The following is an 18,989-nucleotide window of genomic DNA, read 5'->3' on the forward strand; positions in this document are numbered from 1 at the left end:
TAGCTTGGTGAGGATATTTTACATGCAGTATAAGAAGCCTTTCAGTTTCTGGCATGGTACCTAATTGCAACAGCACTGAGGGCAGTTTGTAGCTGACAGGACTGCAAAATTGAAGCCGCAGAATGTATTTCCACTGCTGTCTACATTTCTCAGGTCCTGCCATGGTCAAGTTCTATGTACAGTAGAGGATCATTTACAGGTAGTGTTTGTGGAATGCATACCTGTGCGTTCTGGCAGACAGAGCAAATGGGGAAAAAGATGAATGAAAAAGAAAAGTGTAAACAGTGTGGGACAGTCGGGCACTGTGAGGGCCGAGAGGCTGCCACATCCGCTCCTCGCGATCTGCTGAAACCTCGACCTCTCCACCAGCACTTTCACTGGAACTCTGTATGACAGCTCTCATTAGCGGTCAATTTACAATTCTACTGCCAAGTTTGATCCGAGGACCTTCTGTACCACAGGTTGGGTGAATGAATCTCATTGTGTAAAATTTTGAGGTACTTGTTCTCTACTTTACTACATTTATCTGACGGCTTTAGCTACTGATTACTGTGCAGATTCAGGTTACATTACATTTAAGACACATTAATTAATCAATAATTTAAAATATTATATAATGTGGCCTACATTGTTCTGAAGTGGGACATTTTGCATAACTAATTATTTCACTTTAAATATCTAGGGCTGATTCCACTACCGGGTAGTGGCTGGACGATACCCAGAATGAGGCGGGTCTTAGTCACCGAAACGCCTCTAATTTGAACACGAGCAGTCCGGAGCCGGCTTTTGTCTGGACTTTTTTCGTCCCCGTGGAGGAGCAGGGTCTTTTTTCTCCCCTGAAAACAGCCTGGTTACTGATTGGATAGATCGCTAAGCAGGATGTGACGTAGTGCACGCCATTTGTAAAAGCCGGCAGAGCAGTGTTCCCAACTTAGCGACTTTGTTGCTAAATTTAGCAACTTTTCAGACCCCCTTAGAGACTATTTATCAAGAAAACGACTGGAGACAATCCAGTGACTCCTTCTTACTCTTCTTAACGAGCCGCTAATGAGCCGGAGGCCGACTTGTTAAGAAGAGCCGCCGTTGGCAGCAGTTAGCTACAGTTAGCTACAGTTAGCTCTGTAGCAGTACAGTGTGTATGTGCTGCTGCTGCAGGAGGTGTTCACTTAGCGATCTCTGTTTGTTTACAACAAGCACTGGACACTCTGTACACAGATGTCGTTAATTCACAAACACTATGTTTATTATCAGCGGAGACTCTGAGACTGTGCATAATTAGCCATGCTGCTTTCAGCTGCTGACGTTAACGTGCACAGTTAACGACGGTGAAAACAATACGTCACCTCCAGAGTCTCTAAATCCCTCTGAGGGCTAACTTGTAATGGAGACACACAGAGTGAGCGGACTTTTGAGAGGGTGTGGCCTGAGACTTTCCCGGTGGCCACTGCTAATACTTATGTACTTTTATTTAAAGGCATACTATGCAGGAATTTCCAATTACTGTTTCTAAACAACATTAAAATGTGGCCCCTCCTCCCTGACTCATCAAAAGTGAAGGCTAAGCTCAGATTCAACCTCGTTTTGGAAAAAAACAATACTACTTAGCATTTCTCCTCGGTACTCCTACTTGTTTTTCTTTGCTGTTGTGTCTGCTATATTTGTAGCAACATGTTATTTTTTTCTCTTAACTTAAACACGCAATATGTAATTTCTTCTGCTAGTGGTCACTCTATCAAAACAGTTTGGTGATGTCGTTTAGTAACTTGGGATCATGGGAGTTGTAGTTTTTTTTACCACCATTGTCCTCATTGCAGCCAGCTTCTGCCAGTTAGGATCCCTTTAATGTTCATCATTCAGGAGGTTTTTAGTGGAAGCCGAATTATCTGCAGAAGTCTCTTCTCTTCAAAACAAATGGACCAGGTGATTAAAAACGGTAAAAACTAAGAATTGCAGTTTCACGTTAAAAATCTGTATTACTCTGATGCTGTTCGGTAGACACAGGATGACATTTGATCGATGTTTCTGATAACTTGAGTTTCAGACATCCAACAAGTATAATCCTTTATTGCGTTAAAATAAATAGTTAAAAATGTCTATGATCTAAAAGTGGTTTAAAACTTGATAAAATGTCCATTTATGACAGCTTCTGATGGACAACCACAATGTGGATGCATGACAATGGGGATAAGATGCCATTGAAAGGTGACCAAATGAAACGCACAGTTACCTCAATTCAAATATGCAGATCTTGTTAGATTTGAACTTGTTGGAAAGATTTGGGATAATGGTACATAACAAAATATATATCATAAATCTAGCCTTTCTTGGATATTTTAATGTGTAAAAGTTACATATCATACCTTTAAATCACAATTGTTTATTGTATGGAAATTAGCAGCCCTTTTGTGCAGACATGACATGAAGTGCATGCATTATCCATGCATGCATTACTTTCAATACTTTCACTTTCAATAGTTTTCACTGAATAGACTACTCTGCTACTGTGTTAAACTCTCTAACACATTGCAACTGCATTTATTTAGTCCTTTGCAGCCCTCAATCATATGCTGGCACTTGAGAGTATTTTTTCCATGACTGGATAAAAAAATGTCATATCTCTGCTCATGTTGATCAAAATTTGGATTAAAAAAGTCGCGTTTAATGTTAATTGTTTTATAAGAGATGTTGCCCACCACAGGTCACAGATTAAACCATGACTTTAGGAAATGAAGCATCACTTGATGCACCTTATGCATGCACAAGTACAGATAATATGTATAATTTGACACCTGTTCTTAGAGGATTCTGCATGTTTTTTTTGTTGTTTTTTTTTAAATTGATGAATCTACATTAAACAGCTGGTTTCCTTGATATTTTGATGCAGTGAAGGTAAGATGGTCAACTATGATGCTGTTTGAGGGGATTTCCTGCACTTCTATGATTAAAACCAATCACAATCCTACTGTAAGTTTAAGAAACTGCAACTGATACTTAAATTAGACATCATTCCAGGTTTAGCTTTGAACTAAAGTCATTAAATCAAAAACGGAGAAGCTTTTATCAGCACAATCTCTTCAGCACGACTGCACTGTCACAATCACAATCTTTGTTGTTGCACTGTAAAGCAACAACACAAAGGAAATGCTACTTTGTAGATGCCTCTCTGAGCCATTTGCTTTTCTTCATTATATAATAACAGAACGTGAATTAGCTGTCAGTCGTTGAGGTGATAAGCTGAGTGAGGTGGGGGTGTTGGTGGTGGTGGTGGTGGTGTGGGGGGGATTAAGGTTGTATGGCTCTCTCAGTGTTGAGTTATATTTACAATGGCCGTAAATCACCCCATATGGTCAAGGCAGTGTAGCCGTGCTGCACACAATGGCCACATAAACACCCCGGTGTAATTACACAAGCATGTAAACACACACACAGAGCATCAACAGTGGAAATGGTGCACACATATTACATAATTGATAACAGTCAGTAGTCTACATCCATTTGTCCACTTAGAAGCCCTCAAGGGAATACAGTGTGCCTTTAAACTATATATAAACACACAGACATTTTCACTTTAGTCACGCATGTACACAAGCATGCACACACTTTTACACACACACACACACACACACACACACACACACACACCCACACACACACATATATATATATAAATACACAGGTTGTTATTGGTTTCATGAGCAGCATGACAGTCGTACATACCTCACTTTGTGGTCCTCTGCTGTCTCTTTCTATCTGTTCCTCAGCTCTCCTCCTCTCTTCTCATCCCTCGTTCTCTCTATCACACACACAGAGTAGTGTGTTTGAATCTGACAGATTTCTCTCAGCTCAGTACCCTCCTCCCTCCCTCACTCTCTCTCTCTCTCTCTCTCTCTCTCTCTCTCTCTCTCTCTCATTTCTCAGGCACCGCACACACTCAAAAACAGCCCTCCCTCCTTTCTTTCTTCCCTCTCCTCCTGCCAAATATGCCAAATAGACTCCCCCCGTTCTCTCTCTCTCGCGCCAGGGCTGCCTCTCTCCTCCCATTCCCTCCCTCTCTGCCTTGTGAAGCAGTGCGAAAGCCACAACCCAAGCCACGCCCCCGCTCTCTCCTCTCCTCTGGGCGGCTATAAATACCGCTGCTGCTATGAATATACCGCCTTTCTCCCTCAGCATCCCTCGATCCTGCTCTCTCTCTCTATCTCCCCCCTCCATCCATCCATCCCCTCTGCCTGCACTGCCCTCCCTCCCTCCATCCCTTTCTCTCCCGAAATGTTTTTCTGATGACCTTGTATTATTCACCCCTTGCAACGCCATCACATGACAGCATCCTTTGCATCTCGTGCAGGATGCAACCGTTTCCATGCACACACATGCATGCTTCAAGAAGGTCCTCAAGCATGAAAGGAGACACAGACTTGCAGAAACGCGACCACAGACAACGGCGTTTCGTCTCCTGTGCTTCCTGTCTGTTGCGCCGGATGTGGTGCATTTTTCCTTTTGACTGCTGAGAAAAACACAATCTGATTGAGAGACGTGTATCGACAGAAGATCACTTTGCACTTCACTCACTCCTTCACAAAACCCCATGAGTCAACAATGGATGTCCCTGTGAAATGGACTGCAATGAGTCTACAATAAATGCACAAAAAGCTGAATAAAAGATGAGTGAATGAGTGTTTCTCTCAGCATCCTTCATCCCTTCAGTCCATCGTTTATGTGCATTCTGTGTCCCATTTATCAAACATTGATTTATCACACTGACTTCAGTGGATACATGCAATATATCCATCATGCCAGGATAATTCACCTCCAAACACAAACAGTGGCTACATTCAAATTGTACACTTACAGTAGGTATCATGAACATTAGGGCAGCATCATGTCTGCTCTCGCTCACTGCTGGCAATATTGTCTGAGAATGAGGTTACTAACATCTGGTGCAGGCGCGTTATGCGCACCGAGGGTACACTTAAACAGGATCAAATCTTCGCCTGAAGGCTATATACTATGTCACGGACGTAATTAATCCTCGGATTGCACCAGCGCCGCCGCAATAACTTCATAAATTGAAGCACCAAAACTGTGAGCAGCACAAAGACACACAAAGAACTCTACCTGATGGAAAAGAGGAGATTTTTTCCACTGTCCCTTTGATCTTACAGGCTACCACAGGGTGCCTATGCATTGCCATATATGGCACTACAGCCCTGTCTTGTAGATTTTTCTGTTGACCTTTTATTATCATGTGTTGCCTTTCGGTCTGTTATTTTGAATGCATGTTCAATGAATGTCATGTGTCTACATTTTTAATAGAATGATTAAAATGTAAACTTTATCATAACCAGGGCTGTACTGCCCTACAAAGTCTAACTGCAGTAACTACATTTTCGGTCAAAATCGAGTTATAACTATAAATTAACTCCTTGATGTCTGTTTTATCTTGTGACAAAGTTTTAGATTTCAATTTTGCTTTATTTCAGAGAAATAATGATATAAAAATTGCAGTAACTACGGTTTGCTTTGACTGAGACATTGTTGTCTTTTATTTCTTCATTGTGTTGAATAGTGAAGACAAGAATAATAGAAATTATAAGTTTATTTGATAAGGACATTATTATCTAGATAGTGATTAAGAAAAAAGTGAGATAAAATGATGTTAAGACTAACATATAACATTTCTTTATAATATTAAGTCTAAAATAAACACATCTTTGAATAGAGTTGTTAAACACTTTTAAATACATTTAAAACAAAATCAATTTGATTTATTCACTGAAAACAAAATATAAAAGCTGAAAGAAGACAACAACATTGTAGTTACTGCATCACTATTAGAACCTTTTACAGCAAAACCAGAGTGCAGTAACTACATTTTTGGGGTCAAAGGTCAAATAAATTGTCATGATTTTTTAGCATAAAAATGACATCATCGATACATGTAGAAATAAGTGTCATATCACTTACCTACATATAACCCATTTGGGTGGTCAGTTAAAAAATGTTAAAAAAACTTTAAAGCAGTTTTTCTCAGTTTAACCCTTTGCGTATTTACTGCAGTTAGACTTTTTAGGGCAGTATAGTACTCTGGTTTTGAGATAAAAAATTTTGAAGTCTTGCACTGTGAAGACGTGCACTTGTCTTGGTCTCAGGCTGAGCTATTAAGAAGAATTCAAGTTGTTCCTGGCTGCTGATTCAGGATCAGTTGTACAGAACATCGACTGACTGGCTGATTCAACACGATGCATTCGATTAGTTTTATGTTGGAAGAGAGATCAATATTGTTTATAGGCCGATTACTTTAATCCTTTATCGCTGTATCAGCATTGAAGAGCAGAGGTGGAATGTAGTGCATTTACTCAAGAAAGACAGAAATTATATATATATATACACATATATATGTACACACACATATATATATATATATATATGTGTGTGTATATATATATATACACATATATATACACACATATATATATATATATACACACACACACACACACACATATATATACATATACACACACATATATATACATATATATACACATATGTACATATATATATATATATATACATGTACACACACACATATATATATATACATATACACACACACATATATATACATATATACATATATACACACACACACATATATATATACATTAATACATACTGTGTATGATATATGTGTTAACAAATATACAAAAAATATAAACAAAAACAAATATATATATGTATATATGTGTGTGACATTCATGTTAATAAATGTATTTTACATACATATTTGTATGGGCTAGATGCATATGTCAAAATTTGAAATTATTCAAATTTTTTATGGTTTTTATGTATTTCGTACATAAACAGTCATGGAAAAAATTATTAGACCACCCTTGTTTTCTTCAATTTGCCTAGTACAACTAAAATACATTTGTTTGGACAAATATAATGATAACAACAAAATAGCTGATAAGAGTTTAATTTAAGAGCCGATATCTAGACATTTAACATGGTTTTATTGATAATAACTAAAATCATTATCAAGAAAACCATGTTAAATGTCTAGATATCAGCTCTTAAATTAAACTCTTATGAACTATTTCTGTAATCGTAATATTTGTCCAAACAAATGAACCTTTAGTTGTACCAGGCATTAAAATAAACAAGAAATTGAAGAAAACAAGGGTGGTAATAATTTTTTAGATAGAAAATATAAAATGTGGAATAATTGGAGTAAAATAAAAGGGAGATACAGTGAAGACAGTGTAAGAAATTGAAATATTTCACATGATTTAAATAGAAATTCCTGATTTGCTCTTGACTCTTGAATTTGGTCTGAGTTGCCTTTGGACTTGGTCTTGACTGAGACTGGACTGGACCAGGTTTTAGACTTGACTTGGACTCAATGAAGTTGGTCCTAACTACAGCCATGATCATAACATTGAGACACAACAAGGTTTCATGTGCACTGTAAAACTTTTTACTGTAAAATTACAGTAAATTACTGGCAGCAGTTTCGCCAGTAAGTTACTGTAAAATGTACAGTACCTCTACTGTTTTATAGCAATACAGGTCTGTTTACTGACAAACTGTCTCGTAACGCAGAGAAAAAATAGCATGACATGTAAATGTTTAACTCTAAATGATGTTACAAGTAATCCATTTAAACTCTATATTAGGATTGCTGGAAAAACAACACTGTGATTATTTCAGCCCAGACAAAAAATAAATTAAATAAAACTTGTCTTCTTTTCAAAAATAATGACTATACTGTACAATCATAATACAGCAAGTTACTGTTAGAATTTGACTGTTAGAAGTCTTACAGTGTGTGTGTGATGAGTGTTGACGGCCATTGCAGTTGAAGAAGAATGACAGAAAAGTTGGAATATCATGAACAGTCAGATGATTTTATTTGCATTAATGGTGGAGCAGTTGATAATGTTTTCTCCAAACCGTTTGATGCATGAGGCAATTATGAGTCACCAGCTCAGAATCAGAATGACAGTGTGTGTGTGTGTTCTTGTCCTTCCTACATAGTGAGGACCAGAACACGTTTTTAACCAACAGAGTGAGGACATTTTTGCAAAGTGAGGACATTTCGGCTGGTCCTCACTTCTTTAAAGGCTTTTTTGAGATTTCAGACTTTGTTTTAAGGGTTAAATGTTACATGATAATGATAATTAACTGAAACTGTATTGTGTGGTTACAAAACTAACTAAAATTATAGTGAAAATGTCCTTCATTTTCGTCTTTGTCAACTTTTTTCATACATAATGACGATGGATCAGACAAAGGAAATAAAGGCAAAATTTACGGTGACCTCTTTTAATCTCCCACCCAACAAATACCCCATTACAAAAAACTACAACTAACACTAAAACTAATAAATATTAAATGAAAACTAGCAAACTCACTCTAAAAACTAATTTAAACTAACTGAATTTTAAAACAAAAATTCACAACAAAATTAAAACTAAAACTGAAGAAAAATCCAAAACTGTTATAACCTTGCAAGGAATTCACTATTACAATGAGGGTCCTCACAAAGATAGAAGTACAAGAATGTGTGTGTGTGTGTGTGTGTGTGTGTGTGTTTAGCATTACGTGTGTGACTGAAGGATTGTGTTGAACATAACTGATGGCCAAACTGTATCTGAGTGTGTGCTGGGGAGGATGTGCTCATGATGCAGGTTTGTTTCAAAACCGTTTCCTGTTCCTGTCCGTTAATGCGAGGGCCGCCTGCAGGTCCTCTGCGGTGTGTGTGTGTATCTTCAAAGAGTGTGTGAGGGCTTTGTGCAACTCCTCAGGGGCGACCAGGTGGAGACGCAGCAGAGCATCGACCAGCTGGGAGCGAGCGTTGCCGATAAACGAGTGCGACAGGAAAGAAGCGAGGCCTCCCCCGCCTTTCATGGTGTAAAGAGGGACTCTGACCATTCCTAGGACCTGGAGAGAGAGAGAGAGAGAGAGAGAGAGAGAGAGAGAGAGAGAGAGAGAGAACAGGTGATGAGGAACAGAGCATGAGAATGGGTAAATGGCTGCAATCAGTCAGTCTTGAAAGAAAAGGACACACACACACACACACACACACTCTTGTACTTCTATCTTTGTGAGGACCCTCATTGGAACAGTGAATTCCTTATCAAGGTTCTAATAGTTTTGGATTTTTCATTAGTTTTAGTTTTAATTTCGTTGTGAATTTTTGTTTTCAAATTCAGTTAGTTTTAATTATTTTTTAGAGTGAGTTTGCCAGTTTTAGTTTAGTTTTTTTTTTTTTTTTTAATGATTTAGTTTTAGTTTAGTTTTTATTAGTTGTAGTTTTTTGTAATGGGGTATTTGTCGAGTGGGAGATTAAAAGAGGTCACAGTAAATTTGCCTTTAATTCCTTTGTCTTATCCATCTTCATTATGTATGAAAAACGACGAAAGACGAAAACGAAGGACATTTTCACTATAATTTTAGTTAGTTTTGCAACCACACAATACAGTTTCAGTTAATTATCATTATCATGTAACCTTTAACCCTTAAAACAAAGTCTGAAATCTCTAAAAAACCTTTAAAGAAGTGAGGACCGGCCGAAATGTCCTCACTTTGCAAAAATGTCCTCACTCTGTTGGTTAAAAACGTGTTCTGGTCCTCACTATGTAGGAAGTACAGGAACACACACACACACACACACACACACACACACAAGTTACCTCCTGTCCATGATCTGTTGCAGTGCATGCAGCCGCTCTCTCCACCTCCCTAATCTGCTCCTCCTCCATCTTTTTCACATAGAAGTGAGTGATGAGACTGGAGGAAGCAGGGGCATGGCAGGAGTCCACATGATCTTCTACCACTACAGGAAGAGCCACGCCCAGCTCCTCCAACAATTCCCTGCTAAGGCCCGCCTCCAGGGTCTCCTTTGACGGGTTAACGAACCTGAAGTGTGGGAGGTGGGGTCAAAGGTCAGGATCAGATATGAAAGTAGATAAACAATGTCAGCTTGCATTGCTCTCCAGAGACTTCCAGAGCAGAAGTAGATAAGTCAAGCTGATTGGAAAAGCTCATTCGAGTTTAAGACTCAAAAACAAGTTTGCTGAGACGCTCCTGCCTCAAGTCATGAGAAATTCACTAGTCAGTTAAATTCTTTTTAAATGTAACCATTAAGACAACATAAAAAAGAATCATAAGCAATACCAAGAATCCTGTCCATAAATGTCATATATGGTTGACAACACATTAATTTCTGGGCGTTTACGAGCTCTGTTGGAGTTGGATGCAGCTTTTCATCTCTGAAAACCATTTATCATGTGGTATCAATTTTTTTTCTTCAAACTTCTCTTTATTGGGTTTTTTTCTTTCGTTCACATACAAGAATAAAGAATGTACATGTTCATTTATGCTTAAAATCTACACGAAAGAGCAGAATGATCGTAGAAAAATAAAAGCAATAAAAAAAAACCCCACAAAAACAAAAACAGAACAAAAAAAACAAAAACAAAAAAAACCTAGGTGGAGTCAAATCAAATATCAAAACAAAAATAAGGTTTACAAATAAAATAGATTTAAATATTAATAATACAACTCGGAGGATGTATGTGGTATCAATTTTAAGGGTGAAAAAGACAAAAAATGCAAAAAAAACAACCACAATGAAATTGAAAAACTACATCATAATGCATAAAAATATCAAAAATGAAATAAGATAACAGGATGTTTGCTTTTTATTTTTCAGGTAAACACTTTTCAGTGCCAAAATTTGTTGTTTCAATGCAAATTCTTATTTTCAATACCACGGTTAACTGGCACTGTTCTAGCCAGGCGGCAACCTCCGGGTCTGAGCAGGGAGGCAAACCAGGAAGTGCCTTAAGCTGCATTCTACTGAAAATTCCAGCAGGGGGTGCTGGCAGCGGCTGCAGAAGCTTTTCCGTCCATTCATTTCAATTCAAAATGAGAAAACTTCTCACTTGATTTATTACCTCAGAAATTTTTCAGGACAACACTATGGTCTCAATCACTAGTAAAAAATCTTCTTCAAGACAATCTGATGTTAATAGTGTAAATAATGGCCCCATTTAGAAGAAAATAGAAGATAAAGAATCGTATGATTTGGGGCGGGGCTTCCTTTGATTGACAGGTCAATGCTCCAGTTAATGCTAACATGAATTAGCAGCAGCTTCTCTCAGTCAGGTTAAGGTGTAGAGAGGCTGTAGTCAGTGATCAGATCCCTCTCCTCCTCCACAGTCCAGATATGGTCTGCTCCCCGTATCGGAAACAAGATGGCGAAGCAAGATGGCGACGAGTGTAACGCTGAACTTGATGCCTCAAACGGGCCACAAACCAATGGGTGACGTCATGGTGACTACTTCCATTATTTATACAGTCTAGTTCCATAGCTATAAGGTTAACTATACATAAAGTTGCATTGGACTGAGAGTCCCTCATTTCTCCTCAGCTCCTCCCTTTTATATGGTCACTACTGACTCCAAAAAAAACACAAGATGGTGACTGCCAAAAGACCAAACTTGAGGCACCAAAACCAAAGACTGCATAATAATCAGCGTAGTTACTGTGATGTCAACCACTGGTTTGTGGACTCCGGTTCTAAAGCCTCAGGTTCACCATTCTGGCCTTTCCCATATTGGTAAAAGGCCATTTTGGTTTATGCCACTATGTATAAGCTAACGCTAGTGCTAGCTAGCTAGCTTTGTTACCAAGGAGTAATCGTTATTCAAAATTTAATTTAATTGTATTTATTTACAAATCATTTTAAAATCCAAATGAAAATTTCAAATCATAATATATAGCAAAACATGATCTTGTAAAAAGGGTAACCTCAAAAGATATCAGTAGCTTATAAAAGGGGGCCCAGAACATCAAAATAACAATACAATATATTATGAAAAAAAATTAAAATAATAATTCCTATCTCTACCTGATTCCTATACCTAACCCCAAAAGTTATCACATAAGTACAAAGAGTATAACGTTTAAAGTCAATGAGACACTGCAAAACAAAACACAAAATGAACAGCTGACTCCTTAGAGTGTCTTTAAGTCCAACTAAACACTGACCAAGACATTTTTGAGTTCTTTTTACAGCCAGTGGAGTCGCCCCCTGCTGGCCATTAGATGCACATTATATAGCCTATAATCTACACTTGCATTTATGATAGTTTGACACAATGGTGCTTTGAACTTAATGCCTACATTCTGACAATCATTCACTTTGCTAACAGGCTAATGTTTAGCAGGTATCATGTGTACTACTTCAGTTCACCATCTTAGTTTAGCATGTTAGCATACAACTATTTGCCCTCATTAGTGCTGGACTGGTAGAAATGTTATAATTTTTGTGGGTTTTTGTTTGGAAACAAAAATCTGAAACTGGGCAAATTAAAATTTCACATTTCTTTATAATCCATTCCATTAGCAGGATAAAAAGTACTTTGATCTGCTGATGGTACTACACCCCAAATACAAAAAAAACAGAATGCATCAATTTCAGAATTCAGTCTATATTTGCAAAAAAGCAAAAGATCACATTCTGTTTTATTTGCATTTTAGAGAACTCCCCAACTTTTTTGGAATCGGGGTTGGAAATGAAAATGAATCACCAAAACATTAGCACTTGTACTTTGGGAACCATCTGCACAGCTGGACAAATAAATGAACACATTTAGAATGGAGGTGAACAGCCTAATAAGCACCCTAGAAAAAAAAAGTCATAATAATTCCTAACCTGTTTGTATTTACCATTAAATACAAAAGTGTTTATTATTTGTATGTAGTTAAGTTTAATTGCATTTGAAATTCCAAAGTGACACATTTATATTTTATCATATCTTTTTACTACAGTTAGGAATGTAGATATTTTTGTATATAATTAGCAAACACAGTATACTCATAAAATGATATATCATAGTATACAGCAGCCATTCTCAACCTTGGGGTCCCGACCCCAATTAGGGTCGCCAGATGATTTCTGTGGGTCACCAAATCATTTTGGTAGTCAGCTCTGTCTCCACTGTGTTAAAGTGTTCATGTGTCTTTTTTTGGTCATGTTGTGTCTTTTTTGGTCATTTTGTGTCTTATTTTGGTCATTTTGTGTCTTTTTTGGTCATTTTGTGTCTTTTTTGGTCATATTGTGTCTTATTTTGGTCATTTTGTGTCTTTTTTGGTAATTTCATGTCTTTTTTGGTCATTTTGTGTCTTTTTTTGGTCATTTTGTTTCTTTTTTGGGTCATTTTGTGCTTCATTATTTGTCCAAAATTTGTTGTCTGTTCAGTGAGCGGGGGTCGCGGACAACATGCATGTTAAATTGGGGGTCCCGACTCAAAAAGGTTGAGAACTACTGGTATACAGTATTTACTGTATGCAAACTGGGACACTGCTGCTTCTGACCATTGCTTCCATTTCCTAAAACAGTTTTCTTTTTCAAAAGTTATGATTCTTCAGACTTTTCTTCTTTCTTCTTCGCATTACATAATTTCACTGTGTTGGCCAAAAAATTCTGGCAATGACTACTGTAAATCTCAGACACAAAGGAACAAGTGATTCATATTAAGCTGAATACTAATTGAACAGTATGTGTCTGGTAGTTACAGTTTTAATGAAATAGTTTCTTACAGCAAGATAAGGTGGTTTACAGAAGAACCTGTTGTGTATTTTCTTGTTTCACTCTTCATCCTTTGAGTATTCCACTGACAATGTGTGAATGTTTGTTCTGTGCACAGGTTTATTTCTTTGAAAGGAAACCTACGCTAAGCGTACCTGTGCACATAAAAGGATCAAACAAAAGCAGCACCAGGAAAGACTCACCCGCCGGGGAAACCCAGCAGACCGTCAAAGCGCATCTGCATCTGTGGGACGTGACAGAGGATGTTACACTCTCACACAGAGATGCTGAGACACAAACAGAAGAGTGTTTTTATGCTAAAAGGCACTGAAAGCAAAGGTGCATAGGGCTGGGCGATATGGACCAAAAGTCACATATGATATATTTAGGCTGAATACCGATATATGATATATATCCTGATATTTTTATTGCAAAGTGAGAGCAAATGTTCAGTTAAAGTCAAAGCCAAATATGACATGTCACAAGTAGTTGAAACAGTCTATTTAAGGCAGTAGTTCTCAACCTTTTTGAGTCGCGACCCCCAATTTAACATGCAAGTTGTCCGCGACCCCCACTCACTGAACACAATCTCACACGCACAGTTCAGATCATACAAAAAAGAAACAAAATGACCAAAAAAAAAGACACAAAATGACTAAAAAAGACACAAAATGACCAAAAAAGGCACAAAATGACCAAAAAAAGACACAAATTGACCATAAAATGATTAAAAAAAGACAAAAAATTACCCAAAATGACTAAAAAAAGACACAAAATGACAAAAAAAGACACAAAATGACTAAAGAAAGACACAAAATGACAAAAAAAGATACAAAAAGACACAAAAAGACACAAATGACACAAAATGACCAAAAAAAGACACAAAATGACCCAAAAAAGACACAAAATGACAAAAAAAAGACACAAATGACAAAAAAGACACAAAATGACCAAAAAAAATACACAAAATGACCAGAAAAAGACACAAAATGACCAAAAAAAAGCACAAATTGACCAAAAAAGACACAATATGACTAAAAAAGACACAAAATGACAAAAAAAAGACACAAAATGACAAAAAAAAAGACACAAAATGACCCGAAAAAGACACAAAATGACCAAATAAAGGCACAAATTGACCACAAAATGATAAAAAAAAATGACACAAAATAACCCAAAAGACTAGCCTGGCTAACACCAGACTATTCTCAAATGAGGTCTAGTCTGGCAACGAGCAATGGATTTCTCCGTAGAGGAGGTGTGGTTTACGATCCTCCAGAGCCGTTTATTGGACACTTAGAATGTCTATCAAAAGCGTCTGTAGGTAGCTCTTAGCCAATCAGATCAGTTATACCAGATGACGTAGTAGCGCTACAGAAATGGATGTTTGTTGTGTGTGTGTCTGTGAGAGAGTGTTGCTGCTGCTTTGCTTCTCCAGTTCTCGCTTTCTGCAAGATTATTTATTTTCACGCTTTATTCCCCCTCATGTCATTCTGCCACACACATCCACTGATTTTATGGGCAATAAACAAGCTGCTGCGGGTCTCTCGGCGGCACCGCTGTCCCCCGGCTCGGAGCGAGATCACCGGCAGTGACCAGCGGTCTCGCCGGTACGGCGCTAATCACCGGCGCTACCGGTGATCTCGTTCTGAGCCGGGGGACAGCGGTGCCGCCGAGAGACCTTTCACCATTCAACTTTCACTCTAAACTATTTAAAACAGTCTACAGCTAAAGAGAGTTTCGCGTCTGCAGCAGCCATGTTGGATCCGGAGAAACTACAAGCTTCCAAGTGCCGAGTAGTACGCGTCATCGTCTTGCCGTCCCTCCCCGCTCTGTGATTGGATCCCTAAAACAGGGCTAAGAAACGGTCCTGGATTCCAGACCCTTTCGCAGTTCGAAATTAAATTCGAGCGCGCAAGGCAGTCTGGGTATACCCAGGCTACCAAAAGACACAAATTGACCAAAAAAGACACAAAATGACCAAAAATAATACAAAAAAAGACACAACAAGACACAAAGTGACAAAAAAAAATACAAAAAAAGACACAAAAAGACACAAAATGACCCAAAAAAGACACAAATTGACCAAAAAAAAAGACACAAAATGACCAAAAAGGGTAAAACACATGAACACTTTAACACAGTGGAGACAGAGCTGACTTCCAAAATGATCTGGCGACCCCCAGAAATCATCACGCGACCCCAACTGGGGTCGGGACCCCAAGGTTGAGAACAGCTGATTTAAGTGAACATAAATACTGTATACGGTACACGGCCCCCTTCTGGGTGAGCTATAAGAAAGAGAGCTTGCACAAACTCCAGGTTGCGTATAATGTCTCAGAATCCTGCTGAAGAAGCCCAGCAAGCTTTTTAGTGATTTAGGGATAAACACCTTCCAGACCACCCTGAGAACACTGATGTATAAGTTTATATGTAGACTGCAGGGCTCCCAGAATAATCTTATTATACAGTTAACCAATCCAAGGTTTAGTTCTGGGAGATACCAATCCTATATGTGGAAACACTGATGCTTGTGTCTTTTATAGGAAGTGTATTAGCACTGTTTTTTTATATGCCACTTTTTACAGCTAATTTACTGCTTATTAGATGCTTTTTTATCGAATTTGCATTAGCACTTTTTTTTAAATATTAGGTGCTAGAACGCCTTTTACACTGTATGTTTGTTTTATGTACTGTATGTGATTGTATGTCTATTTGGACGTTGGAGTCTGCAATAAAGTTTTGATTGATTGATTGATTGATTGATTGATTGATTGTATAACAACAGGAGTATCTTTTTAAAAAAATCAAAGCTCCATAAAGTGCACATTTAAATAAAAAAAATATCTTAAATAAAAATAGCCTATGAAATAAAATAGGCCAATCTTTTTCTGAAATAAATATATTCATATGAGAAAAGAATAACACACATTAAAAAATACCTAAATATGACAAACCCTAGTAAGGGCAGCATTTATATATAAAGAAAGAATTCAATATATGTGATATGGTCACATATCACATTTAAAAATATATCGATATATCGCCCAGCCCTAAGGTGTACATCACGTGGGCATGCAAGGTCTCATGCATGTGCGTGCGCACACACACACACACACACGGTCTCACAGGAATCCGTGAAATAGCCACGGATTCGCTTAACTCAAAATCCGTGGAATAGCCACGGAATCACTCAAATTTCCGTGAAACTGACACGGATTTCGCTACAATGCAAGTTAATGACAGTCATATCCCGTGGCTATTCCAACATACAAAGTGATTATGTACATTCACTGAGTGAATATTTAGAAAATAAAACATATATTTCTCGCTAGAAATCTGATCAAAATCCATTTTTATGCAGAAACTAAGTCAAAATATTGATTTTTTCACTAAAAATGAGAGAACTGTCTGCCATGTTTTTTGTTCTGACCGCCGGTACCTTGAAAGTCACGTGACTTGGAACAAACCAATAGGAACAAATATCCATGGAATAGCCACGGGATATGACTGTCATTAACTTGCATTGTAGCGAAATCCGTGTCAGTTTCACGGAAATTTTAGTGATTCAGTGGCTATTCCACGGATTTTGAATTAAGCGAATCCGTGGCTATTTCACGGATTCCTGTGAGACCAGGTTCCACACACACACACACACACACACGAACAGTGCTCCTCCTCACCAGTATAATATGTCTAATGGGAAGTCTCCCAAACAGCTGAGTTTCCGTGTCACAGTAGAGCATCATGTGACACGCATGCCTGCAGCCGGAGTACGCCAACGCCTCCGCCCTGGACAGCTGTCCACTCGCCATCTACAAGAGTACACACAAACACAGTGCAAGATCACACAGTCACAGTTCAGTGCTCACTGATCACTCTGCATGGCTGCCCTCCTGTCATGTGCTGCCAGCGTGACATTATCCAAATACACTTGATCTCTTTGTTGATTTCTCTCTTCCCTCATCATATGCTGAGTTCTGACTGAAACCTACTGATTAGCTTGAAGGCCTGTGGGCTTGTTGACAGAAAAGCTTATTGGAGTCTGTGCACATGGCTATGCAGAACCAGGAAGACTTAACAAAAGTCTTGTGACTTGTGTCCAAAAAGCTCTAGCTCCCTCTGCTGGAGTGGAGTAGAGCTGACAACTGGGGGAATCCTGTTACAGACTGAGCTTGATTGTTGACCCACTATTTAAAAACATTACTATTTTTTTTAGAAGATAGATTTGACAATCATTTTTTGTTTTTGAATTTGTTATTCTGGATTTGTAATATTCCTGTTTATGTATTTTAGTATTTTAGTTTTTACCGTATTTCCTGCAACTGTGATATCTGTACAGCACTTTGGTCAACCCTGGTTGTTTTAAATGTGCTCTATAAATAAAGTTTGACTTGACTTGACTTGACACGAAAAAGCTTTGCTATCATAATGAATGGACACATTCAATATGTTCTCTAAACCAGTGCTTCTCAACCTTTTTTCAGCGATGTACCCCCAAACCAGGGCAAAGATTTTTGTTTAAAAAATAAATTTTAAAAAATACTTAAAAACAGCTATGCCATCAGTGTCTGATTTATTAAACTTGGGAACTGATAAACACACACAAAATTCAAACATTTGAAAAAGAAAACAATTTCAAATATTTTAAATGCTAATAATCCATGACTACATTTATATAATAATAATAATAATAATAATAATAATAATAATAATAATAATAATTCTCATCACTAAAATGTAGTGATTCAAACTAATAATCATTAAATAACCATTTAAAAAAACGGAAAACTGCTTTTATTTTTGAAGGCCATTCTAACACCTTGGTACCGTAATGTCAAGCATTGCGAAAATAAGTGTATTTTCCAAATGGGGGGCAGTAATATACAGCATATTTTGCCCATGGACATCTCCTCCAACCTTAAGTTAACCCTCCTTTCCCCTTTATAAGTGTGTATGTGTTCATTTTTGAAATGTAATCCAATGAGAAAGCGAAAACATGGATCTAATGAAAGAGGTTGAAGCCGTGAGAACCTCGGGGTCATAGAATCCTGACCACTAAATTGCAAAATCCTAATTTTCAAAATCAACATTTGGACCCTTATTCTCACACTTGATATCTTGGTCATGCATTGTGTTTAAAAAAAGAGAAAAGTTGGACTGTGTAATGTATAATGTAAATGTAATAATATTGAAAAAACAAGTCACTTTATGTTATCAGTGTTTTGATTTCCAAACGGATATGGATTGAACGGAAGATATACGGATTCAGATATAAATACAGTTTGACATTTGTTAATTTTGGTTCTCACATTTGTTTTTACAATGTCTACAAGTTTAGAACAAATCAGTGTCACACTATAAATGTCATTGTAATATTGTGAGCCAA

At 37.6% G+C, this 18,989-nt stretch overlaps 2 protein-coding genes across 3 annotated transcripts in view; both read right to left on the bottom strand.

Moving 5' to 3' along the window:
• The window catches only part of arhgap4b (Rho GTPase activating protein 4b), a 63,267-nt gene extending 59,426 nt beyond the window's left edge, over window positions 1–3,841 (bottom strand). Inside the window, exon 1 of the mRNA XM_059332490.1 lies at window positions 3,718–3,841. The gene's annotated coding sequence lies outside the window, so the exon portion shown is untranslated. The remainder of the gene's footprint in view (window positions 1–3,717) is intronic.
• A 3,783-nt stretch (window positions 3,842–7,624) lies between these two features.
• Window positions 7,625–17,694, bottom strand: zgc:103759 (U8 snoRNA-decapping enzyme). Of its 2 annotated transcripts, XM_059332497.1 has the most exons (5): window positions 17,596–17,694; window positions 17,284–17,415; window positions 13,804–13,844; window positions 9,696–9,921; window positions 7,625–8,943 (listed from the first exon to the last, which is right to left on the bottom strand). In XM_059332497.1, the coding sequence occupies exons 2-5, from the start codon at window positions 17,413–17,415 to the stop codon at window positions 8,698–8,700; spliced, it is 645 nt and encodes a 214-aa protein (XP_059188480.1). In that variant the 5' UTR covers window positions 17,596–17,694; the 3' UTR covers window positions 7,625–8,697. The 2 variants fall into 2 exon arrangements, with proteins under 2 accessions (XP_059188480.1, XP_059188479.1); XM_059332496.1 differs by lacking the exon at window positions 17,596–17,694 and having other exon boundaries at window positions 17,284–17,558.
• Window positions 17,695–18,989: the final 1,295 nt, after the last annotated feature.

This window comes from Centropristis striata, chromosome 5 (assembly GCF_030273125.1).
Source record: "Centropristis striata isolate RG_2023a ecotype Rhode Island chromosome 5, C.striata_1.0, whole genome shotgun sequence".
Classification (NCBI taxonomy): domain Eukaryota; kingdom Metazoa; phylum Chordata; class Actinopteri; order Perciformes; family Serranidae; genus Centropristis; species Centropristis striata.